Source organism: Chlorocebus sabaeus, chromosome 18 (genome assembly GCF_047675955.1).
Source record: "Chlorocebus sabaeus isolate Y175 chromosome 18, mChlSab1.0.hap1, whole genome shotgun sequence".
In the NCBI taxonomy this organism is placed as follows: Eukaryota; Metazoa; Chordata; class Mammalia; order Primates; family Cercopithecidae; genus Chlorocebus; species Chlorocebus sabaeus.
Window position 1 is genome coordinate 70,685,838 of NC_132921.1, and position 26,392 is coordinate 70,712,229.

At 40.1% G+C, this 26,392-nt stretch overlaps 1 protein-coding gene and 1 non-coding gene across 8 annotated transcripts in view; both read left to right on the forward strand.

Moving 5' to 3' along the window:
• The window catches only part of ANKRD12 (ankyrin repeat domain 12), a 132,916-nt gene extending 123,442 nt beyond the window's left edge, over positions 1-9,474 (forward strand). For all 7 annotated transcript variants that reach the window (XM_073006472.1, XM_007974651.3, XM_007974647.3 and 4 more), the window contains 3 exons: positions 4,115-4,258; positions 7,835-7,930; positions 9,222-9,474. In XM_073006472.1, coding sequence (XP_072862573.1) covers positions 4,115-4,258; positions 7,835-7,930; positions 9,222-9,407 — 426 coding nt within the window. In that variant the 3' untranslated portion in view covers positions 9,408-9,474. The remainder of the gene's footprint in view (positions 1-4,114; positions 4,259-7,834; positions 7,931-9,221) is intronic.
• LOC119618706 (small nucleolar RNA U13) lies at positions 6,265-6,365 on the forward strand. The gene has a single exon (XR_005235075.2). It is a non-coding gene; the product is annotated as a small nucleolar RNA U13 (small nucleolar RNA).
• Positions 9,475-26,392: the final 16,918 nt, after the last annotated feature.

Below are 26,392 nucleotides of genomic sequence, written 5' to 3' on the forward strand. Positions count from 1 at the left end.
GGCGTGAACCTGGGAAGCAGAGGTTGCAGTGAGCCAAGATCATGCCACTGCACTCCAGCCTGGGCGACAGAGCGTGAGACTCCGTCTCTTTAAAAAAAAAAAAAAAAAAAAAAAATTTATAGAGATGGGGTCCCACTATGTTACCCAGGCTGGTCTGAAACTCCTGGGCTCAAGTGATCCTCCTGCCTTAGCCTCCCAAAGTGCTGGGATTATAGGCATGAGCCATCGTGGCCAGCCACTGCTGGAATTTTGAAGAAGAATAAAAATTTGGGAGAATATCAGTATGTCTATAATATATTAATAATTTAGAAATATTTGTGATTTCTATGAATGACAAAGCTACAGATACTCTGATTCTGCTGTAGTTTGTAGACATATTTATGATTGAAAGAAATGCCAATTGGAGGCGAGTGAAAATAAAGACATAATTTTTTCCAATCCAAGTTTAAAGACTACCTTACCCCCATTTTATCCTCAGGTTTCTTGAGGGTTTGAGGACCTCAAGTTAAGAGCTACGCTGTTCAAGGGTCATTTTCACCACAGAAAATGCTAACATTTGAATGCTGTACTAAATCAACAAACCAAGTTTACAGCCAGAGTCCCTGGCCCATTTCCTCAGAACTTCCCCATGCTGCACTCTATCACCCAAGAAACTAAGAGGAAGCAATACATTGTCACACCCATAACCTGTCCTTAGAGGATGCTGCTTTGAGAGGCTTTGCTCTAGGGATTTAAAAACACAAAAGAATGCTGATCGAAAGTGTACTATTTAGATTGTCAGTTAAACAACATTTACAATAAAATAACATCTCAATTATTTTAGGAGGGAGAGGCTCTGACTTTAGAAAATGTATTTCTTGGCCGGGCGCGGTGGCGCATGCCTGTTATCCCAGCACTTTGGGAGACCGGGAAGGGTGGATCACCTGAGGTCAGGAGTTCAAGACCAGCCTGGCCAACTTGATTTCAGCCTGGTGAAATTGCATCTCTACTAAAAATGCAAAAATTAGCCAGGTGTGGTGGTGGGCACCTGTAGTCCCAGCTACTCTGGAGACTGAGGCAGGAGAATCACTTGAACCCGGGAGGCAGAGGTTGCAGTGAGCCGAGATCGCGCCATTGCACTCCAGCCTGGACGACAGAGTGGGACTCCGTCTCAAAAAAAAGAAAATGTATTTCTCACATGGTGTTTGCTTTTGAGGGATTTTTGGTTATTGCTCTTAATCTCTACAGTACTACAGCCAACTTTTTAGGAAGACACATCTAGCTATTTTTTCTTTTGAGTCAAGGTTTTGGATATGTATTACTTCAAGTTGCACTTTAAATTGTACTTAATAAATCAAAAGTGTTAGGCCTACCTCTTTGAATATCGTTTGTCATACAAGAATTAAGTTAATTAGGACCATGCTTCTTTTTTTCGTGAATTTATGAAAACATTAAAACTCTGCAATAACACATATTTGGATATATTGTGGCCTGTTTTCTCCATCAGGAGAAGACCAAAGTTCCTTGGAGTTGAGGAGAGAATGGGAAACATGGTGGGGAGGAGAAGACTAGGCACATTCTTTGTATTCTCCAGTCCAGCCTTCCAGACAGGGCCAATAAAATGATATCTGTTATGAAATTGGCAAGTTCCTGGAGTCACTTTACCTCTCCATGAAGTTCTAGCTAGCCACAGGTCCCAGGGTTATCCCCATTGATATTTAGGCCAAAGAATGTAGTTAGGACCAGATGGCACAATCTGTAGCCAAGATTAGAATGGGTTGGGATCTGTAGCTGGACCCCAGGAATTCTCAGTTTGCTAAATGCGGAAGATTGCCTAGATCATTTTATGAATCTTGTGGTAGAGTGACTCTGCATATTACAGAATTAGTTTTGGGCCCCACTGAATACATTCAGGCAGGATTTTATTGTGTGTGTCAGGTTTACAAGTAGTTGACGTCATCATACAGTATGTTTATTTCTATAAAAATACTCAGTATAAAAAAGCCACCAACACAAAGGCATACCACTTCACACCCAGTAGAATAGCTGTAATCGAAAAGACAGATGTAACAAGTGCTGGTGGGGATGTGAAGAAATTAGAACCCTCCCATTGCTGATAGGAATGTGAAATGACACAGCTACTGTGGCACAGTTCGATAGTTCCTCAACAAGTTGAAGAGAGTCACCAGATGACCCAGCAGTTCCACTCCTACTTATTTATCCAAGAGAAATGAAAACATGCATCCAAACAAAAACTTGAGTGTGAATGTTTATAGCAGCATTTTTTATATTAGCCTCAAAGTGTAAACAGCCTGTAGGGGAGGCAAAAGTTGACCTCCACCATCTTAAGATCTCCAGCTGGGCCTTAAGGTCACCTCAGCCTCCCAAAGCATTGAGATTACAGGCGGAAGCCACCGTGACTGGCCAGCATGTTTTAAGTGATTTTTATCTTACTTCATCTGACGTAGATTAACAGGAGAAAAATGTGCAGATTTATTTCATATAAGATTTATGTCACATAGGAGCCAAAGAACTGGCAAAACCTGAGTGATTTTATGCTAGGTTGAAGAAAGAAAGGCGGCTGTGGAAAAGTAACTAAAATCCACTGGAAGGCTAAAGGAAGATGAAAGTTATTTTAACAAGGTCTGTTTGTACAGAATTCTCTTGGCCTTGACTCCCTGTCACTAGTCATAAGAATGTTTCTTTCCTCCTGGTTTCAGGAGACCATCTTTCCCATGGGAGTTTTATCTCTGGCTTTCAGGTAGAAAGGGGAGGTCAGAGCACTCTTGAACCTGCTGAGTTCAAATTGCCTTTAGCTCAAAATAATCCTTATGCCAAAGAGGCATATTTTGGGGTAGCATTTTCTGCCACCCTTCAAGCCCAAATGTCTATCAACTGATGAATAAATAAAATGTGGTATATCCATGCAGCAGAATGTATTTTTCAGCCATAAAATGGGATAAAGTATTGATGCATGCTACAACATGGATGAACCTTGAAGTCATTATGCCAAATGAAAGAAGTCAATCATAAAAGACCGCATATTGCATATTGTATGATTCCATGTATATTAAATGTTCAAGATAGGTAATTCATAGAGACCAAAGTTAGGTTGGTGGTTACTAGGAGCATAGAGGAAGGGGTGCGGGGAAGGAGGAGTGACTGCTGATGGGTAGCAGGTTTCTTTTTGGAGTGATGGAAATGTTCTGGTGATGGTGGAACATCTTGGTCAATACACTAAAAGCCACTATTTTATACCACCATACTTTGAAAAATAATTTTAAAATAGAGAAACTGCTAGTTTCGGAGAGAGAGAATATATTTCTACTTTTGAAACACTGGGAGTTCTCAAATTTCTTAAGCCTGCTGTGAAGAAAAGACTACTCTGAAATTTGGGTTCTTTAGCGCGCACGCGCGCGTGTGTGTGTGTGTGTGTGTGTTTGTAGAGATGTGGTCTTGCCACTATGCCTGGCCTAACAAATTGTTTTTGAAATAAGATAAAATCACTTAAAATATGCGGGCCAGGTATGTGGGTCACACCTGTAATCCCAGCACTTTGGGAGGCTGAGAGAGGAGAATCACTTGAGCTCAGGAGATGGTGACCAGCCTGGGCAACATAGACCCCCATTTCTACAAAAAAAATTTAAAATAATAATTAGCCAAGTGTGGTGGTCCACACCTATAGTACTAGCTACTCAGAAGGCTGAGGTGGAAAGATTGCTTGAGCCCAGGATTTCAAGATTACAGTGAGCTATGATCATGCCTGCACACCAGCCTAGGTGACAGAGTGAGAAGAGGCCAGGCACAGTGGCTCACGCCTGTAATCTCAGCACTTTAAGAGGCTGAGGTGGGAGGATCACTTGAGCCCAGCATTTTGAAACCAGTCTGGGCCACATAGTGAGACATCGTCTCTAAAAATATATATATATTTTTAATTAGCTGGGCTTGATGACACACCCCTGTAGTCCCAGCTACTAGGGAGGCTGAGGTGGGAGGATCACTTGAGCCCAGGAGGTCAAGGCTGCAGTGAACTGTGATCACACCACTGCACTTCAGCCTAGGCGAGAGAGTAAGATTGTTCTTTAAAAAAAAAACTGTTCAAGAATTTATTTTTTTTAATTCTCTATTCAACTAGGAAAAACTCATTGTATCCAACGAACAAGAAGTTTTGCGAGTTCATTACAGAGCTGCAAGAACATTGGCAAATCAAACACTGCCATTTAGTGCTTGTACTGTTTTGCTGGATGCTGAAGTATACAATGTACCATTGGACTCTCAGGTAAAATGTTTGTTGATACATTTAGAAGGAATGCTCTGAAAAAAATGCAACTTGGCTGTTTTTAGAATCTATTTCCATGGAAAGAACTTGAATTCAACAATCATTAAGGTCAAAGAAGAAAAACTCTTTCAAGCCAGAGTACTTCCAGATCAACTGGTCCTCCATTTTCTAAAGCACTGTAAACATTAGGTTTCTATTATAAAAGCAGATGATCACAAAACACCTGTACGTTTAGGATAGTGCCCTTATAGGTACACGTAATTTGTTTCTAAAGTGAGTGTTTATACCTTTAGTTCTGACCTTCAGGCAGCTAGAAAGCTGTTGTACACTGAAAATAGTGCAGCTAGATGGTACTTCTAGGTTGTGACAGTCCTAAAAACAGCGAATCTTCTGGTTTAACTTTGAATGTTGGTGGAATACATAAATGGTGGAAGACTGGAGAAATACCTTCAATAAAGTTTACTGCTACATATAAATTACATGAACTCAGAACCAGTCATACTAGTTTTCAGAATTTTTTTATGGCTCATAAACCAGAAAAGAAAGAATTTAATGATTAAAATTTTTATAATAAACAGTGAAGGATTATCACCTGAAAACAGACTAGGAAATGCTGTGTTAAGGAAATAAGCTAGTAATACAAGGGATAATAAGGTATATCACAGAAAAATATTTTTAGACTCTTCTGAGCTTTATTTTTCTCATCTATGAAAAAATCAAGATTGAACTAGATAGGTAGGTTTCAAACTTAAGGCACCGGATGGGCGTGGTGTCTCATGCCTGTAATCCCAGCACTTTGGGAGGCCAAAGTGGGCAATCACTTGAGCTCAGGAGTTCAGGACCAGCCTGGGAAACATGGTGAAACCCCGTCTGTACAAAAAGATACAAAAATTAACCGGGTGTGGTGGGGCACAGCTGTAGTCCCAGCTACCAAGGAGGCTGAGGTAGGAGGATCTGTTGAGCCTGGGAGGTCAAGGCTGCAGTGAGCTGGATTGCACCACTGCAGTCGAGCCTGGGCAACAGAGTAAGACCCTGTCTCAAAAAAAAAACAAAAACAAAAAGAAAAAAAACTTTAAGGCATCAACTTTTATTTCAAATGAAAGTGTTCAGAGATATCTGAGGACGCTATTAACGTGAATAATTGAATCTCTTCAGAAAGAACTGTGTGTTAAAGAAATAGGCACTGGAGAGGCCACTGAGGAACTTTCTATAACTTTCATATTTAAAGATGTTTAAAGGGAAGAATGGATGGTTTTTAATAACTGCAATTAACAGTTTAACCATGTTCTTATAGGCTGGACTAAACAGTGGTATCTTGAGGTCTTTTCAAGTTTTGAGCAGGCATAGAGTAATGAAATGAATTTTAGAGCAATATAAATTGAGCTTTATAATTAAGCTACAATGAAAAGTCTCTTGAAGATTTCTAGCTCAGAATGGTTGAGTAAACATACATACCTCTTGTTTTCTTCTTTCTCCCAAAACTCATTGAAATGACAAAAGACGCAAAAATTTAAAAGCCTGGCACGGTGGCACATGCCGGTGGCCCCAGCTACCCCCAGTGGCTAAGATAGGAGGATGGATTAAGCCAAGGAGTTGGAGCCTGCAGTGAGGTGTGATTGCGCCGCTGCATTCCAGCCTGGGTGACAGAGCGACACCCTGTTTCTTAAAAATAAAGTAATTAATTAAATTCGTTAAAAATAAAAACAAATTCATAACAGACCTGGAAATTGAGGTGGGAAACTAACTGTTAGACAAAAACATTAAGGAATTTCTGATAAGATTTAAAATAGATGAAAACATATTGGTAATCAAATATAGCAGAGTTGAGGAATGCCCAGTATCATATAGATTAAAAAGAGAATTTTTTTAAAAATGTGTTTTCCTAGAACAGTATAAATTTTCAGCTATGAAGGGATTTTGAGAATTTGAGTAATTCGTTTTACCCTGCCCCAGATTTTCTTAGTGATCCAGACCACCTGACTTTAGATTAAATTAAGCTTGCCGAGATCCTTTTGTGGATCATAAGCCTGATGATTGGGTTTTCACACTGTGTGTGACAGGCCTCTCTCAAACCTTGTTGCATCGTGCACACATTACCTGTCTGACATGGGGTAAGAAATTTAGCTTGATGAGATACCAAAATGTGAAGTGTATTCTCTTGACAGAGAGAAACTTAGGCTAAAAACATTTCTGCATTTTTGGTGACTTACTTAAATATGGAGCTGTTATCTACCCTTTTACAGCTGGCTTTAGAGTAGAAGGTCTCAGGTAGCATGCGTATTTCCTATGGGAATAGCCTTGGAAGGAACTAAAGGGAAAAAAGTCTACTTTTCTTTGGGTAGGGGCTTGGATCATCCATTAGTCTACTCTCTTACCTTTTCTTCCTTTTCAAAATAAACTTGTTTGAGCACCTGAAATGTGGTAAAGAAAAATAAATAAATAAACTTGTAATATTTAAAAGAGCCAACAATATACGTTTTAAATAGTCAAAACATCTAACCTGGAGACCAAGGAAGAAATTATAACGACTAAAAATGTGAGTAGTGGCCAGGCACAGTGGCTTACACCTGTAATCCCAGCACTTTGGGAGGCCGAGGTGGGCAGATCAGAAGGTCAGGAGTTCGAGACCAGCCTGGCCAATATGGCGAAACCACGTCTCTACTAAAAATACAAAAATTAGCCAGGTGTGGTGGCAGATGCCTGTAATCCCAGCTACCTGGGAGGCTGAGGCAGGAGAATCGCCTGAACCTGGGAGGTGGAGTCAGGATCACGCCATTGCACTCCAGCCTGGGTACAGAGCAAGACTCTGTCTCAAAAAAAAAAAAAAAAAAAAAAAAATTGTGAGCGTGGGGCTACCTGCTGCCTGGAAGTGACTGACAGCGCTAGTAGTGGTAGTAATAGAGGGAGTGAGTGCCGCATTGAGTGCTTCCTGTGTACCTAAGCATTATGATGAGGGCTTTATAGACACTTCTCATTCCCAAAACAAGCTGGAGAGAGGTACTGTTACTACATTTTACAGAGTAGAAGAATCAAGCTGTATAATTAGTTCAAGATTACATAATAAGATACAGAGCTAAAATTTGAATATAGTGTGTTAATTCCAAAACTGGTATTCTTAAGTGTTGATAAAGAATTTCTTCATAAGCACCCCAGATATTGGTCCTGGAAGAAATTTTGGCCTCAAAGGCAGCTCTCTCCCAACTGGATACTTTTTGTCCCTACAGATAGTAAACTATAACATTAAAATTAAATCTGTAATTGATTATACAGTAATAATGTCACAGGCACAGTACTTAATGTAACATGCCTTTTTGTGAAACGTCTTTAACTTAGAGCAATAGGAATCTATTTTAGTTAATAATTAAACTACCATCCCAAGAATTCTAATAGCCAATCTGTCTACACAATGTGGAAATAAAAGCTTTACCAAACTTCAACAGTATTCAATTTATATATTTTTCAAAATATATTTTCATCATTACTAAGAAAGGGGCATATCCCATAAAAATACTATAATGGCATATAGATTTTAAAGTAGTTTATTGTATTTTATAATATTCAACTTTTCTCTTTTAGTCTGATGACAGTAAAACTTCTGTGAGGGATCGCTTTAATGCAAGACAATTCATGTCTTGGTTACAAGATGTGGATGATAAATTTGACAAATTAAAGGTATGTATGTTTAGAAGTCAGTTTGAATGAATGTTTCCCCCTTCTTAAAAAAAAAGCTCTACAGCTGTATAAGGAAGAAATAATTAGGAGGGGAAATACCGGTTAGTCATGAATCCTCACACTGGGTCACAACTGGAAAGATAAAGACCACAAGTCCATTTTAAGGACTAGCTGTAGTATGAGAGAGGAAATTACCACAGAAGATTCAGTTTCCAGTGTGGGTCTTCATGCTTATTATCCAGTGTACCTGTCTAGTTATAGTTTGAACATATAAAAGAATAGGAGAATGGTAACAAAAGGAATATTATTTTCAAATCTATAAATTATTTTATTTGAGATTTTGAATCATTTCAGAAGTCTTTTCCCCCTAGATTTTCATGTTTCTTTTGATAACTTGAAATCTCATAATTTGAAATAATAATTTCAAATTAAAATCTCTAACAGCAGTCCCAACCTTTTTAGCAACAGGGACCAGATTGGTGGAAGACAATTTTTCCATGGATTGGGCTGGGAGGATTGTTTGGGGATGCAACTTGCACCTCAGATCATCAGGCATTAGATTCTCATAAGGAGCACGCAACCTAGAACCCTTGCATGTGCAGTTCACAGTAGGGTTTGAGCTACTATGAGAATCTGATGCCGCTGCCAATCTAACAGGAGGCTGAGCTCAGGTGGTAATGCTTGCTCGCTGCCACTCACCTCCTGCAGTGTGGCCCAGTTCCTAACAGGCCATGGATTGGTACCAGTTCATGGCCTGGGGGTTGGGGACCCCTGCTGTATAAGATGAAAATGAAGTTGCAGACCCACAAATAGTTGGTATGTGTGTACAAACAGGATGAAACAGAAATGGACTTGTAGCCCGGGTGTGGCGGTTCGCACTTGTAATCCCAGCACTTTGGAAGGCCCACGTGGGCAGATCACCTGAGGTCAGGAGTTCAAAACCAGCCCGGCCAACGTGGTGAAACCCCATCTTTAACAAAAACAAAAGTGAGCTGGGAATAGTGGCACATGCCTATAGTCTCATCTACTTGAGAGGCTGAAGCAGGAGAATCGCTGGAACCCAGGAGGCGGAGGTTGCAGTGAGCCCAAGAGCTCATCACTGCACTCCAGCCTGGGAGATAGTGAGACTCTGTCTCAAAAAAAAAAAAAGAAAGAAATGGACTTGTAATTCAAATGCTTTTTATGCTCCTGATGTGTCCATCTTAGTCCCTAAAGAAACTGGATGAGATTAATTTTTAAACAAAGCAAAGTTAACAGAATAATCAAGTAACTCTTCTCTTCTTTTAAATAGACCTGTCTTTTAATGAGGCAACAACATGAAGCTGCGGCTTTAAATGCTGTCCAGAGATTAGAATGGCAGCTCAAACTCCAGGAACTTGATCCTGCCACCTATAAATCTATCAGCATTTATGAAATCCAGGAGTTTTATGTTCCCCTTGTTGATGTTAACGACGACTTTGAATTGACTCCTATATAGCAGTCAGTACTTCCTGATGATCTTGTGCTAAACTGGTGATGCTCAGGCATTATACTGTGGAATACTGCCTTTTGACAAAAATACTCATGCCTTTACAATTGTTAGTAAAGTTCGATTATAGTTGGTTATGTAGTAAACACTGTCATTTTATAAAAAATGAGAATTATTTTGGATCTTAGATCCAAACACAGTTTCTAATAGAAAACTATTATTTATATTGGGAAAGGTAACTATTGCATTAGAGCATGTTGGCAGACTGGTAGATATTTAAAAAGTTGAGAATCTGCTAACAGCGCTGGAAGTTGTTAGCACTCTGAGTAATAACCACTAGTATTCACATCTCTTTCAGGTTTTATTTAAAAAAATATCAATAAACTAAAAGGTTCAGTTCCTACCAAATAATTTCTAATGTGGGAGAAAAACTTGGCACAAAATTTCTTCAGTTTATTATCTGTAAATTAATTGTACAGTTTTCTTTTTGAAAGTTTTAATATTGTCTTCCTTTTTAATAACTTATTTTATACATATTGTGCAGATGTAAATCTTGTAATTAATGGTCAAACTGTATACAAAGGGATTGGTAGTCAAAACATGTACAAAGAAATACCTGTAAAACTGTTTTGTCTCCTGTTTTATTGGACCAAAGTTGTGGTTTGTATGGAGTGTAGTAGTAGTGTGTACAGGTAGAAAACTTTTAAATACGGCATGCATGTGTTTCAGTTAGCTTGTTTTCATCACCATAACTGCAAAGATGTGGCTTAGTTGTATTGCATGCTTCCTATAATTTAACTCTTCATAATTGGTGCCTGCAATAGTGTGAGGCGTTTCATACTAGTCTCCTCTAGTAGACCTGTGACTTACTGTGTTGGACATATTATTTAGACTTAGTCATACAAAGAAACTTAGCTCTTTTTTCATCTCACAGTAGAGCCTGTTTCCCCAGGAAAAAAAATAAATGCCTTTGAATGAAAATTCTGAAATTGTAAATGTCTATTTTAATATTCAACTATGAAAGAATCTGTGAATATATGTAAATATGTTTAATAAATTTTATTGGTCATGTTAAATCATTGTAAAACTTTTTTACATTGCTTAATGTTTTAAGCTTAATAGCCTTTGCACTTTTAAAATAAAAACCAAGTATGCAAATCAAAAGAAGATATTTGGTAGTCAAAATAAGTAAAAGAAATATAGGAATATTCCAGTCAGTCTCTGAAATGTTTATGAAAAACAGGTTAATATGTTCTATTTTTTTCCTTGTATCAAGATGCAAAACATAATTTGCAAAATTTTATAATTGAAATAAAACTTGGTATGCTGTTTTATAATAAATTAGCAATATACTTAGAAAAAAATCCAGTTTCTCCTATAACATGATGTAAATTAAATATTCAGGAATATTTCAGGTCTGAAATCTGCTGCTGAACTTGTTAGACATTTTTGAAAGGAAATTAGGTTAGTGTACAATTTATCATAAGTATATGAGGTAAAATTTGCAAAATCTTCCACAGTACTTTCTTGAACTATAATACTGAATGTTTTCAGTTCCAATAGAGAAAAGTGAAGCAAATATGTGCGGAATGAAGTGATCTAGTGGAAGTTGGAAATTCCAGCTAATGGGAGAGAATGTAAATGTTTTTGAGTGCAAAGGTACATATTAAGCTTAGGGATTTTTGAATTTTTACGTCAATTTATATTTTAATTCTTACTGTACTTGGCATGCGCAATAATGCAGCACATGTAAAAAAAACAAATACACAGTGCAAGGACTTTATTATGAAGGTTGGATGTAGTTTTATTTAGAAATTTAGATGAGAGATTTTGGCCTTTTTTATTGCATAAATTGGGCCAGAAAGGCAGGGTAGATTTCGAAGCACTGGTTCTGTTGAAGTTAAGTTTATTAAGCCTGGGAACATTAAAAAGCTAATTTATAAAAGCAATACTTTTTAATATGAGAACTTACTGCAAAGTTTGTTTATACTTTTGCCTAAAAAGGAAATTTGATGGGATACTGTGGCAAATCATAAAAATCAAAAACCAGATAATTGAACTTTGAAGTTATAGAAAATCAGAGAGGGGTAAGTTTATAGGGCATTTGTTCTGATGGTTCAACCAGAGGGCTGGGAAATAGCACTGTTGGACCAAACAGAATAACCTTTTAGAAGATAAAAGCGAGCAAGAAGGAATCTGGTGAATTTTAGTCATCCCAGCTTTTTAGTCTTAACCACAGTTCTCACTTTCTTCAATGGTACCTCAAAAAGCTGGAGGCTCTCTGCCATGATTCTGCTTCTACACATTTCCTTTGTACTGAGACTCAAAGCTAATGATAGCTTAAAAGAAAAGTTAATGCCTTCTCATTGGAAATGTATCATCAAATAAGTAGGTAAGGGCTTTTGGTATTAAAGATATTCTGAAGCTCTGAAATGCTAGCAAAAAATTTGGAATGGAGTATATGCCTGAAAAGGTTTTGGATTCAGAAAGAAATAAAGGATGGTCAGTTTAATCAGTGATTCTTTTTAAACTCTTCAAATATCATGAACAAGATACTAAATTGTACCTAAGGATTTGTATTTCTTTACGATTTGTTCTAAATATCTGTTTAATGACTAGTTGATATTTGTGCATGTTATTTAATAAAGAGTTATATTTTTATAGAAAAAATAAGAGTGAAATGTGTGCTAACTGTTTTTTACTTAACTTTACTTGGGCAGCTAGCAAAATTGCAGAAATATTCATCCTGGGAAAAGAAACAGGCTTTGAAGAATTAGCCTTTCAAGTTCAAATCTGTTTAATAATGACAAGTCTCACAAGTGAATTTTTAAGTACAGGCATACCTCAGATATACTTTAGGTTCCAGACCATCACAGTAAAGCAAATACCACAACAAAGCGAGTCGAGAGGAATTTTTTGGTTTCCCAGTGTATATAAAAGTTTTGTTTATACTATAGTCTTATTAAGTATGCAATAGCATTATGTCTAAAAATATGTACATAAGTTTAAAAATATTGCTAAAAAATGGTAACAAAGTGAGCACATACTGTTGGAAAAAGAGCACCAATAGACGCTTGAAGCAGGGTTGCTACAAACCTTCAATTTGTAAAAAGCGCCAATATATACAAAGCACAATAAAGCAAAGCACAGTAAAACAGGATTGCCTGTATCAGACATGCTACAAACTTCTTAACTGGAAACATGTCAAAGACCCCATGAAGCTCATTTGAATGGGACTTAACAATTAGACAGTTATTCTAGAAATTGAGTGCAGACCTAAGTACATTTACAAAAAGAAAAATTATTGTCTCTGATACCTTAAAACATAAAAACCCAAATTTTTATATAGAAGAAATTGACTCTGTAAAACTCAATGAAATAGTCCTCTTTTTAAGTTTAAAGGAAGCATTTTCACCATTTGTAAAAATTATTTTTAAATATTTAGGGCAAAATTGTTAGTAATGGAAAAGCTTGTGTGAGTTTAGTGGTTAAAATATCTTGTAATTCATCATTCTTCAAGTGGCTTCTTGGGAGTCGTCTTTGTACCTAAAATGTAGTTTTCTTTTAAGCCTCCGCAGAAATAGTCACCCAAAGTATTTCCAGTCAGTAAAAGCAGAATTCATAGAAGAAACTGAGGCAAATTAAATTTAAACAAGTCCATTAATCAAAATGGCTTTAAACAAATTAAGTATTAGCATAAAAATAGCAAAACTAAAAAAAAAAGGTTGGGTTTTCCCAGTGGTTAAATCCTATATAATAATTGCAAATAATAGTTTTTCTGTGCATGGATGGCATCCTCACAAAATAGGTCAACATGGTGAAACCCTTTCTCTACTAAAAATACAAAACTTAGCAGGCGTGATGGTGCCTGCCTGTAGTCCTAGCTACTTGGGAGGTGAGGCAGGAGAACTGCTTGAACTTGGAAGGTGGAGGTTACAGTGAGCCGAGATCATGCCACTGCACTCCAGCCTGGACGACAGAGTGAGACTCCATCTCCAAAAAATATATATATATAAATTTTTTTTTTTTTTTTTCTGAGACAGGGTCTTACTCTGTCATCTAGGGTGGAGTGCAGTGGCACAATCATGGCTGGTTTCAAACTTGGGCTCAAGTGATCCTCCCACCCTGGCCTTCCAAAGTCCTGGGATTACAGACATGAGATACTCTGCCCAGCCTAAAATTTTTAACCTAAAGATGAATGCAATCTGCTTGCATGGGGATTCAGTTTTATTAGGTCCGTTAGTTACTCAGAGGAGTGAACAAATATATAAAGTACGTTGATTTATTTTGTTGATGAGCTTTTAATTGCATTTCTTAAAAATTGGATTCCATATCCACATATCTGACTAGTACTAGATACGAAGCTTTTAGGTAGCCATGTTTTTTTCTCACCTTTTTTTTAAAAAGTATATTACAGGCCAGGTGAGGTGGCTTACGCCTGTAATCCCAGCACTTTGGGAGGCCAAGGCAGACAGATCACCTGAGGTCAGAAGTTCAAGACCAGCCTGACCAATATGGTGAAACCCTGTCTCTATTAAAAATACAAAAATTAGCCAAGGGTGGTGGCAGGCACCTGTAATCCCAGCTACTTGGGAGGCTGAGACAGGAGAATGGCTTGAAACCTGGAGGCAGAGGTTGCAGTGAGCTCACGCCGTTGCAACAAAAGTGAAACTCTGTCTCCAAAAAAAAAGTCTATCACATATGTAGCATGTGTTTACAAGTTTAAAAGGCACCACCTATGCACCCATCACTGAGAATATCAATCACTTTCTCAGGTTTTTTTCATTGTTATAGTCTATATTCAACAAAATTACCCAGATCTCAACTAGGCAGTTTGATAAATCCTGACAAATCTAAACACTCATGTTGCCATCACCCAAATGAAGATATTGTAAAACATTTTCATTGCTCTAGAAAGTTCACTCACGCCTCTCTCCAGTCACTACCCCCGAGGCAGCCACTGTGCTGATTTCCCATCACCATACGGTAGTTGTACCTAGCCTTGAACTTCATAGATACGGAGTCATACATACTTTCTCGTGTCTGCCTTGTTTCTCTCAACATGACGTTTGGAAATTCATCCGTGTTGCACCTGTCAGTAATGAGTCGTAATTTATTAATGAGTAGTAGTATGTTGTACAAATGTGTTTATTCGTTCTCTTGTTGGTATTTGGATTGTTTCCAGTTTGGGACTATTGTTAATAAACCTGTGAATCTGCAAGCCTGTTTTGTGGACATATTTTTTCATTTCTCTTCGGCACCTACCACAGAGTACAAACACTAGGTCATAGAGTAGGTGCATGTTTCACTTTATTAGAAACTGACAGTTATCGGCTGGGCATGGTGGCTCACGCCTGTAATCCCAGCACTTTGGGAAGCCAAGGCAGTTGGATCACTTGAGGTCTAGGGTTCCAGGACAGCCTGATCAACATGGTGAAACCCCGTCACTACAATACAAAAATTAGCTGGTTATGGTGGTGCGTGCCTGTAGTCCCAGCTACTTGGGAGGCTGAGGCAGGAGAATCGCTTGAACCTGGGAGGCAGAGGTTGCAGTGAGCCGAGATCGGATTGTGCCACTGCACTCCAGTCTGGGCAACAGAACAAGACTCTGTCTCAAAAAAAAAAAAAAAGCAGTTCTCAATAGCAGTTGTATCATTTTATACCCCTACCAGCAACCAGCAGGAGGCCCAGTTACTCGGAATCGCCATCAATATTTGGTATTGTCAGTCTTCAATTTCAGCTATTCTCCTAGATGTGTAGTGGTATCCTGTGGTTTTAATTTACGTTTCTCTGGTGATTGAAGAGATTGAGCATACCTTTCATATGCTTACTGGCCATTTATACATCTTATTTTGTGAAATACCCTATTTTGCCTATTTTTAATTGGGTTGTCTTTTTATTATTCATTTGTAGGAGTCCTTTATAAGCCGCATAAAAGCCCTTTGTCGGATACAATTGTCATGGCTGTTTTTACCCAGTGTGTGGCTTGCCTTTCTATTTCTCTTAGCGACTAGTTTCCTCACCTTTTAACATTCCTTTAAACTAATAACGATCCTCCCAGAGTATTTAGTAGATATCGTAAGTCACCCCAAAAAACAAGTTTTTCCCTTTAATAACTAGTGATCATGAGGCCACATGGGTACACAGTACCTGTCGGTCTCTTAGGAGCACTACCTCTATTCATTTTAAGGCCATTTGTATTTTACATTCAGGAGTTTTCAAAACCCCCTCCTGAATTAACCTATTACTTCTTGACACCCTTTCCATATTGCCTGGGTTGTAGAACAAGTATTTATGTTGTTCTTAATACAGTGTGTTTTTTAAGCACACGGTGGATAGTCATGAAAAAGCCCGATATCATAGTGAACTTTAGGAAGGAGATAAATCGTGTGAACTGGGTCACGTGAGCAAGTTTCCAGCCCTCCTGCTGATTTACATGCATCTATGCATGAAATCAACCAGCACACACTTAGGACTCCATGGGCTGTGTCAGGGTCTGTATCACTTGAGGATTTACACAGCATTTACCTGGGTCATCGGTTCTCAAACATTTTGGTCATAGTACCCTCTGGACTGCTAAAGTACTTTGAGAGCTTTTGTCTCTGTGAGATCTCTTGATACTTACTATATTAGAGATTAAAACCATTTTAAAGAATATTGATCAGTAAACCCATTTTGTGTTTATTTTTATAAAAAATATATTCCCAAAGTTAATCAGAAAAGTACATTATTTTACATTTTGGCAAATCATCTTAATACGTAGCCTAATAGGAGATAGCTGGAATTTTTTTTTTTTTTTTTTTTTAATGGAGTCTCTGTCGCGATGGCGCGATGCTCACTGCAAGCTCCGCCTCCCGGGCTCACGCCATTCTCCTGCCTCAGCCTCCTGAGTAGCTGGGACTACAGGTGCCCACCACCACACCTGGCTAATTTTTTTGTATTTTTAGTAGAGACGGGGTTCCACCGTGTTAGCAAGGATGGTCTGGAGCTCCTGACCTCGTGATACGCCCACCTCAGCCTCCCAAAGTGCTAGGATTACAGGCCTGAGCCACTGTGTCTGGCCACAGCTGGAATTTCATTTCTGCATCTGCATTCAGTGTGTCAGGATCTGTTTTGGTTTTGCTCTTTTGGTGTTAAAGAAAACATGACATCACAAATATGTAGTAGGAAAAGAGAAATACTTTAATAGATTTTTAGATAATTAAGGGCATTATTATTTAATTCCACATCAAAACATGACAAGCAGTTTCTAAACGGTTAGTTGCCTTGTGGAATCGGAAACCACATCCATGAGCTTTTAGGAACTTTTCGTAATTCTGTTACATTAAAATTCATTTGACCATCTTGTACTTTGAATGGATCTTTTGCCAATGCATTATTTTGTACCATCATGCCTTCATCATTAGGAAAATAGTGTTTCACTGAAGTATTCAGATCTTCCAAATGCTGACACCTTTCGTTATACAATATGAAAAAGAAATTCACATTTTTATCACCAGTGATCTCATCAGAAAAAGCTTCTAAGTAGTGGGAAGCTCTTAAACTCTATATGATGTGTAAAGGTAAACTGAGGCTGGAGTCGAACCGGGAATGAAGACACAAGGCAAATGGCAGTGAGAATAGCCTTTATTAGGATTCGCGGGCGAGGTTCCTCGGTCCAAAGGCGCGGGCCGAGGAAGTCGCGCTGAGGGAGGAGGGTAGGGGCTTTTTATAGCCCGAGAGGTAGGGAAGCTGGTTGTGCAAACAGGGCCTGGGGGGTCTTGAAACTACTAGGGCAGGAGTTGAGTAAGGGTCATGAGGAAGGGGTCTTTGGAAACTGTTAACCGAAACTGCTATTTACGAACTTGTGGAACGCAGGTCATGGGGGAGTGTGGTTGCCCAGCCGGAACCTCTGACGCATGTAAGTCTGCGGGTGTGTACAAGGGTGAAGGGAGTCTTTAACAAAAGGCCTGCTACACCGGGTAATGCCACCATGTTGGGTCTAGATTCCTGCCTAACATGACGTACACAAGTTTTCCAAAATTCCAGTTTTCACTTGAAGGCATAGGCTTTCTCATTGGCAACAAACGATTGCCATTGTTTTCCTTAAAAAGTGACATGCTCACTTCATTTATTTTCAAGAATATGTCTGTGAAGGAGCCACGTGTGCATAACTGCAACCTGCTCAAGTCTGGCTGCACGCCACACAGAGGCCAAACGTGAGAACCCAGGTGTGATGAAAGGAAAGCAATTTTTTTTTCTTTTTTCTTTTTTTTTTTTTTTTTTTTTTGAGACAGAGTCTTGCCTTGTCGCTGAGGCTGGAGTGCAATGGTATGATCTTGGCTTATTGCAATCTCCGCCTCCTAGGTTCAAACAATTCTCCTGCCTCAGCCTCCCCAATAGCTGGAATTACAGGTGCCCGCCACCACAATGTCCAGCTAATTTTTGTATATTTTTTTAAGTAGAGACAGGGTTTCACTATTTTGGCCACGCTGGTCTCGAACTCCTGACCTCGTGATCTGCCCACCTTGGTCTCCCAAAGTGCTGGGATTACAGTTTTTCTTTTTTTTTCTTTGAAACAGAGTCTCACTCTGTTGCCCAGGCTGGAGTGCAGTGGCATAGTCTTGGCTTACTGCAAACTCTGCTTCCCGGGTTCAAACGATTCTCCTGCCTTAGCCTCTCGAATAGCTGGGTTTACAGATGTGTGCCACCACACCCAGCTAATTTTTGTATTTTCAGTAGAGATGGGGTTTTGCCATGTTGGCCAGGCCTCAAGTGACCTAGCCTCAAGTGACCCACCCACCTTGGCCTCCCAAAGTGCTGGTATTAATAGGTGTAAGCCACCACGCCTGGCAGGAAAGGAACTTTTTTGATCAAATGCTAGCAGATGGGAGATGGCCAGGTTTCTGCCTCAAAGAAGCCATCTCAACCTTCTGGGCTGAGTGAAGGGATTTGGGGACTCCCTGTCTCCTTCCCGTGGTTATCTTGAGGAACCACCTATCTGGACATCCAGTTTGCATCATACTGACTTGGCCTGTGGTGAGGGACTAATTGTTCATAACTCCCTCTAGGGAAGGGATTCTGCAACTAGGTCACACTGCCTGGTTTGTTTTAAAATTGGCCCCTGGAATCTGTAAGCAAACACGCAATTAGACGAGTAAGTGCTGTGCATGGAAACTGCCTGGTGGGAAAGGGAGAGAAACAAAGAGTTTTGAAATACAAGGCTATATTCTGAGGTTCGGAAGAAAACGAACAAGTTTCTTTTTCTTTTCTTTTTTTTTTTTTTTTTTTTTTTGAGATGGAGTCTCACTCTTGTCTCCCAGGCTGGAGTGCGTGCAATGGCACTACGTCGGCTCACTGCAAGCTCTGCCTTCAAGATTCAAGCGATTCTCTTGCTTCAGTCTCCCGAGTAGCTGGGATTACAGGCGTGCACCATCACGCCTGGCTAATTTTTATATTTTTGGTAGAGACAGGGTTTCACCATGTTGGTCAGGTTGGTCTCAAACTCCTTACCTCAGGTGATCCACCCGCCTCGGCCTCCCAAAGTGCTGAGATTACAGGTGTGAACCACCGCGCCTGGCCCAAGGGACAAAGGTTTCAAAATGCCTTTCAAGGCTGGGATATTCGGTTCTATAGCCACAGTTTGTCAGTCAGTCATTTTTTCAAGTAAAAATGATGTCTCATGGAAAAAGCAGTTGGATTTGCAACTCAGTCAAGGACTTTTCTCCAATCACTTTACTTTGGTATGCAACAAAAGTATTTTATGCATTCTCCCATTTTTTAAAACAGAGTAACAAAAAGATGTGGACCCAAGGGTTGAGGTTAAATAAAATCAATGATTTTTACTGTTTTATCAGCAACATTAAAAAGCTGGCTTTTCTGGCCAGGCTCAGTGGTTCATGCCTGTAATCTCACCAGTTTGGGAGGCCGAGGCTGGCAGATCACCTGAGGTCAGGAGTTCGAGAGCAGCCTGACCAACATGGAGAAACCCATCTCTACTAAAAATACAAAATTAGCGGGATGTGGTGGCACATGTCTGTAATTCTGGCTACTTGGGAGACTGAGGCAGGAGAATTGCTTGAACCCAAGAGGTGGAGGTTGCAGTGAGCCAAGATTGCGCCACTGCACTCCAGCCTGGGCAACAAGGTGAAACTACGTCTCAAAAAAAAAAAAAAAAAAGGTTGGTTTTTGTTTTTTTTTTTAAGACAGCATCTTGCTCTGTTACCCAGGCTGGAGTGCAGTGTCACAATCACTGCTCACTATAACCTTGTATTCTTCCACTCTTCGAGTCCTCCCACCTCAGCTGGGACTACAGGTGCGTGCCACCACTCCCAGCTAACTTGGTGCGTTTTTTTGGTGGGGTGGGGGTTGGGTTTTGCTTTCAACAATGAGAGCTTGGCAGTGGAGAATGCAAAAATTACTGGTACAGTTGGCTGCGGCAGCCTCAGTTGGTGCTAAGTCACCAACAGTTTCATGTACCATTGTTTGGGTACAAATGGCAACACTGTTACAATTGCAAATAATAAAGAATGTTTTCCTCTCATTAGAAAGTCTGTAGACTACACTTTGAGAACTGCTGACTTAGCACTTCTATAAAATAAAAGTGAGCTAAAAATATATTATAAATTTGCCCAGTGAGTTACTGTGTAAATGTAACAGAAGGGAACGGAACTAGACTTATGTGGTTGGTTGATTGGTTTTTGCCAAATTTAAATGGAAACCTAAATTTTCCCCCACACCAATTCCTTGATGGCTGCTGGTGCTATATAAGAATTAAATTCCCCCCGTGGCTTCCTGAGTTGGAGATCTGACACTTTGCTTTTAATACATTACATTGTAGGTACACTTTTCTAAGTCATTTGGTTTTTGGTTTTTGGTTTAATTTGTTTTGTTTTGTTGTTAGAGCCTGTCACCCAGGCTGGAGTGCAGCGGCCTGATCTCAGCTCACTGCAGCAGCAACCTCCTGGGCTCCAGTGATTCTTTCACCTCAGCCTCCTGAATCGCTGGAACGTGCCTATAGGCATGTGCCACTATGCCCAGCCTGTTATTTCTGAACAGCTGTGGCTATTAGAAAACTCTTTCCTCCAGGGCCTCCACCGCATCCCCTGTTGACACGACTGCCTTCTGGAACAACACTTCTGGTAAGAAAAATATTCTACAGATGTGTTATATAAACAGATAATATAAATAATAATGGTTTAAACATACATTCTCTAATGGGCTAAACAAAAAAAAATATGATATTAGTGCAGAACAAATAAATCAAATGGAGAGAATCCCGAAACAGATTCATATCTATTGAACTTCTGTACCATGGTATAGGCAGTATTTCCTGTATATTGTCGTTGTGTAACAGACAATAATGATTACACGTGGTACTGGGTCAGCTGGAGGACACAAAATGATAGATCCCTACTTCATGACAAATTCAAATATAACTTCATATTGTAAATCAAAAATAAAATTCCAAGACTCCCAACCATCTGAATGGACCCCTCCTCTCGGCCAAGGGCATTCCAAAGATAACCTGAAAAACTAGTTCAGGCCATGGTGGGAAGCGGGAGTCGGACACCCATCATTACACTCCCCTCCCTTTTGGAAGTCAGGCCTAGTTGACCATCATTAACATTAAAACAGGTGTGACGACTGACAAAGAAGACTGTTGGTAACAATAAGATACCAAATTCCAGCCTGACTTTAGTATAGCATTACATGACAGATCACAGGTCCTGAAAGAAATTGAAGTGTTTTACCCCAAATTACGTTTCTTCGCCGTATCTTGAAGTAGTCTTGCAAAGCTGTCTCTTGGGAAAATTCACATTCTGAAGAGAATCCTGTTTCTTTTCCAGGCCTTTTTCCTGATCTGAAAGAGAATCAGCTCTGATAAGACACGTTTATACTGGGCGCAGTGGCTCACGCCTATAATCCCAGCACTTTGGGAGGCTGAGGCAGGTGGATCACCTGAGGTCAGGAGTTCAAGATCAGCCTGACCAACATGGTGAAACCCTGTCTCTACTAAAAATACAAAAAACAAAATTAGCCAGGTGTGGTGGCACACGCCTGTAATTCCAGCTACTTGGGAGGCTGAGGCAGGAGAATAGCTTAAACCCAGGAGGCAGAGGTTGCAGTGAGCTGAGATCAGGCCATTGTACTCCAGCTGGGCAATAACAGTAAAACTTTGTCTGAAAAAAAAGGTCAGGGGTGGTGGCTCATGCCTGTAATCCCAGCACTTTGGGAGACCAAGGTGGGCAGATCACAGGATCAGGAGATGGACACCAGCCTGGCCAACATGGTGAAACCTGTCTCTAGCAAAAATACAAAAATTAGCTGGGTGTGGTGGCATGCACTTGTAATCCCAGCTACTCTGGAGGCTGAGGCAGGAGAATGGCTTGGACCTAGGAGGCAGAGATTGCAGTGAGCTGAGATCACACCACCACACTCCAGCCTGGCGACACAGTGAGACTCTGTCTCAAAAAAAAAAAAAAAAAAAAAAAAAAAAAAACACCCAAGACGTATTTACAACATATTCTCTCTAAAGTCTGCTACCAGAGGCTTCCTCTACATCATGGGAAGTTGGTTTCCACAACCCCTTATCTTAACCCAGACATTCCCATCTATTGGTTCTAGGTCTTTAGACAATAACTTTACTTTTTCAACCAATTGCCAGGCAGTAAATCTTTGACCTATGACCTGAAGCCCCTGCTTCGAGTTGTCCTTCCTTTCTAGACCATATATCTTACCTGTATTGATTGATGTCTCATGTCTCCCCAAAATATTTAAAACCAAGCTGTAGGCCAACCACCTTGGGCACATGTTCTCAGGATCTCCTGAGGGCTGTGTTACAGGCCATTCCTCACTTATATTTGGCTCAGAATAAATCTCTTCAAATATTTTACAGAGAGAGTTTGACTTTTTTTGTCAGTAATATGGATGAAAGATAAACTATCCATTCAGCAGTTTTTTTTTTAGCCTTTATTATGTGCCAGATGTTATGTAGGTGCCAGATAGATGTGGTTCCTGCCCTCATAGAACTGAAGTCTCCATGCGGAGTGACTATACAATTTGTCATCCAAACTTGGACATTTTTAATGAGTGAAAGGAGGCTCTATTAAAAAGTACATCATGACAGTAGGTATAAATAGAGTCTGTTTGGGGCAAACTGTACCGTATGGGCAGAGCTGCCTTAGCCCCAACCAGGAGGGGCCCCTGTCCTAGACTTTGTGCTTTAGAGGTCCTCACAGGATGGGGTATCTGCCAGGCAAGGGAACATGCTCACTGACTCCACACGCATTCCCCCCTAGTCCCTTTCTTAACCATGCTGCAAGTTTCCTGGACACTAATTCCCTACCCAATTAACCCTGAGGCCACTTTCAGGGTCCATATGGTTCCTTCCCCTGGATCTGTTCTCTGAGGGTGAATTTCTCTGCAGGTGTCAACACCCGAGTAGTGGCCAAGGGGCTGCTGTTTTGAAGAGTGTGGACAGAATTGGGACATTCATGCAAGACAACATCAATGCAAGGCAACATGCATGGAAGGTGTGATTCATGGAAGGCATCATTCTCGCAAAGCAACATTCATGCAAAGTGTCATTCACAGGTGCAATTCATGGAAGGTGACATTCATGCAAGGGGATGTTCATGCAAGGTGACATTCAGACAAGGTGACATTCAGGCAAGGTGACATTCAGGCAAGGTGACATTCAGACAAGGTGACATTCAGGCAAGGTGACATTCAGACAAGGTGTCATTCACTGAAGACATCACTCATGGAAGGTGTCATTCCCACAAGGCAACATTCTTGCAAGATGACATGCAAGATCCTCACAGGATCATCATTCCTGGAAGATCACAATGCAAGGTGTCATTCATTCAAGGTGACATTCAGACAAGGTGACATTCAGACAAGGTGACATTCAGGCAAGGGTCCTTAAGGTGCAGAACAGAGCTGGCAGTGAGAAGAGAAGGGAAACATAGAGACTTGTACTCCATTGAAACTGCCTTTGTAAAAATTATAACAGTGAGAAAATTGTGACAGTGAAAGAGATCTGATCTAATCAACCCTCATCTTGATTTTAACCTCCAAACTGCCCTTAGTTATTCCTGGGCTTCGGCTCACTAACTTTGGGAGAAATTTAGATTATAGTTTAAATGATAATAGCTCTTTCCCCAAACTAAACTGCTTTTGTAAAGCTGATGAAAGACCACCAGGCTAGCAGAATGAGAGGAGCCTGAATTCTGCTAAGGGGTAGCCACAAACAACCAGCCATTATTATAGAGCTCACAAGATTCGCAACTTCCCTCATTACTCCTGCAGATAACATCACTATTATAAAACTTAACGTTGGCCTTTTGGGATGTATTTTCAGGGTTTTGCTGCCTTTTTTTTTTTTTTTTTTTTTTGAGGCAGAATCTTGCTCTGTTGTCCAGGCTGTAGTGGAGTGCAGTGGCGTGATCTCGGCTCACTGCAACCTCTGCCTCCCAGGATCAAGCAATTCTCCTTCCTTAACCTCCTGAGTAGCTGGGACTACAGGCGTGCGCCAGCATGCCCAGCTAATTTTTTATTTTTAGTGGAGACAGGGCTTCGCCATTTTGGCCAGGGTGGTCTTGAACTCCTGACCTCAGGTGATCCACCCAGCTCAGTCCCCCAAATTGCTGGAATTACAGATGTGAGCCACCGCGCCTGGCTAGGTTTTTGCATTTCTAACAACTGATGGCTCCACCTGGATCTACCAACTGGCCTTGTGGTCCCACCCAGAAGTAGATTCAGCCACATGAGAACCATTTTCCACACCATTGCAACTGTGTCCCCAACCAGTCAGCAGCACTCATTCCCTTGCCTGCCAAACTACCGTTTAAAAACCCTAGCCTCTGAATTCAGAGAGGCTGATTTGAGTCATAAGAAAACTCTGGTATCCCATACAGGGTTTAATTCATGCAGTCATCTCTGTGTGAATTAAACTTTTTCTCTGATGCAATTCCCCTGTCTTGATAAATTGGCTGTATATGGGCAGTGGGCAAAATGAATCTATTGGGTGGCCATACTATAATTTTACTCTATTTGTATTCTGAAAATCAAGAGCTATTAGAAAACTCTATCTGTCAGGATAGAGAAAATAGACTACTATTGCTCCACAGTCTGGATTAGGAGGATATCTGGGAATTCATCTGCTTTTTGCACAAATTCACCAATCTGAAATACTGATTCTACCATGGTATTAAAGTTGAATATATATGAATGTGTTTTAGGATTCTCTCTTTTTAATCTATTTGTTTGGTACCAATATTAAATCATTTTTATTATTCTTTCATATGTCAGTTCAATACTATCCTTTTTAAAAAAATCTCATGCCTGTTCCTAAATATTCAGTCTTCAGTCGAAATTTTAAATCAAATTGTTCAGATTTAAAAAAAAAAAAAACAAAACGAAGTACATTAGGTTTGTTTGAAGCATCCATGAGAGTCCATGGGCACTTGCCATCTCCTATCAAAAGAAATGTGAATTTTAAATGGAAAATTAAGAAAACATAAGGCTGTGCACAGTGGCTCACACTTGTAATCCCAGCACTTTAGGAGGCTGAGGCGGGTGGATCACCTGAGATTGGGAGTTCGAGACCAGCCTGACCAACATGGAGAAACCCTGTCTCTACTAAAAATACAAAATTAGCCAGGTGTGGTGGCACATGCCTGTAGTCCCAGCTACTTGGGAGGCTGAGGCAGGAGAATCACTTGAACCCGGGAGGCGGAGGTTGCAGTGAGCCGAGATCACACCACTGCACTTCAGCCTGGGCAACAAGAGCAAAACTCCATCTCAAAAAAAAAAAAAAAAAGAAAGAAAGAAAGAAAGAAAACATAAATAAGTGAACCAGGAGTTCCATTATAAATAGAGTAGTCATTACAGAGACTGTGCATAGAAACGGAGAGGGGATAATTTTTTTTTTTTAAGGAGACAAAAGGCTGGCCATGGTGACTCACGCCTGTAATCTCAGCACCTTGGGAGGCTGAGGCGGGTGGATCGCTTGAGCCCAGGAGTTCAAGACCAGCGTGAGCGATGTGGCAAAACCCTGTCTCTACCAAAAAATTTTAAAAATTAGATGAGTATGGTGGTGCACACCTGTATTCCCACCTACTCAGGAGGCTGAGGCGGGAGAATTGCTTCAGCCCAGGAGGTCGAGGTTGCAGTGAGCTGTGATCACACCACTGCACTCCAACCTCGGTGACAGAACGAGATTCTTTGTCAAACACACACACATACACACACACACACACACACACAAAATAATTATTAGCTCTATAAAGATCTGAGTGTTCAGGTCTACAGGGCTTAATGGCAAATGGAAATAATGCAAAGACATATACCTAACTAGGCTCATCCTGGTGACATTTCTAAACCTTAAAAAGAAAAAGAAAATTCTAAAAGCATCTGGGGAGAAAGAGCAGATAAACTACAAAGAATGAGCATCAAATCAGCTCATAGACTTCTCATCTAAAACAGGATGCTAAAAGGCAATGGAATAATAATAGCAAGTGAGTCGGGCACAGTGGCTCATGCCTGTAATTCCAGCACTTTGGGAGGCCAAGGCGGGCAGATCACCTGAGGTTGGGAGTTCGAGACAGCTTGGCCAACATGGTGAAACCCTGTCTCTACTAAAAATACAAAAATTATCCGGGCATGGTGGCACACATCTGTAATCCTAGCTACTTGGGAGGCTGAGGCAGGAGAATCACTTGAACCTGGGAAGCGGAGGTTGCAGTGAGCTGAGATTGCACAACTGCACTCCAGCCTGGGAGACAGAGTGAGACTCCATCTCAAAAAAAAAAAAAAAAAAAAAAAAAAAAAAAAAAAAAAAAGAAAAGAAAAAGGAAAAGGAAAAATAGCAAGCATATCTATCTATATATATATATGGTTGCTGTTACATCCATCAGCACTATTATAAGCACTTTATTAACTTATTTTATCCTTACAACAAACCTATGGGATAGGAGTACTCTTATCATGCCCATTTTACAGTTGAAGAA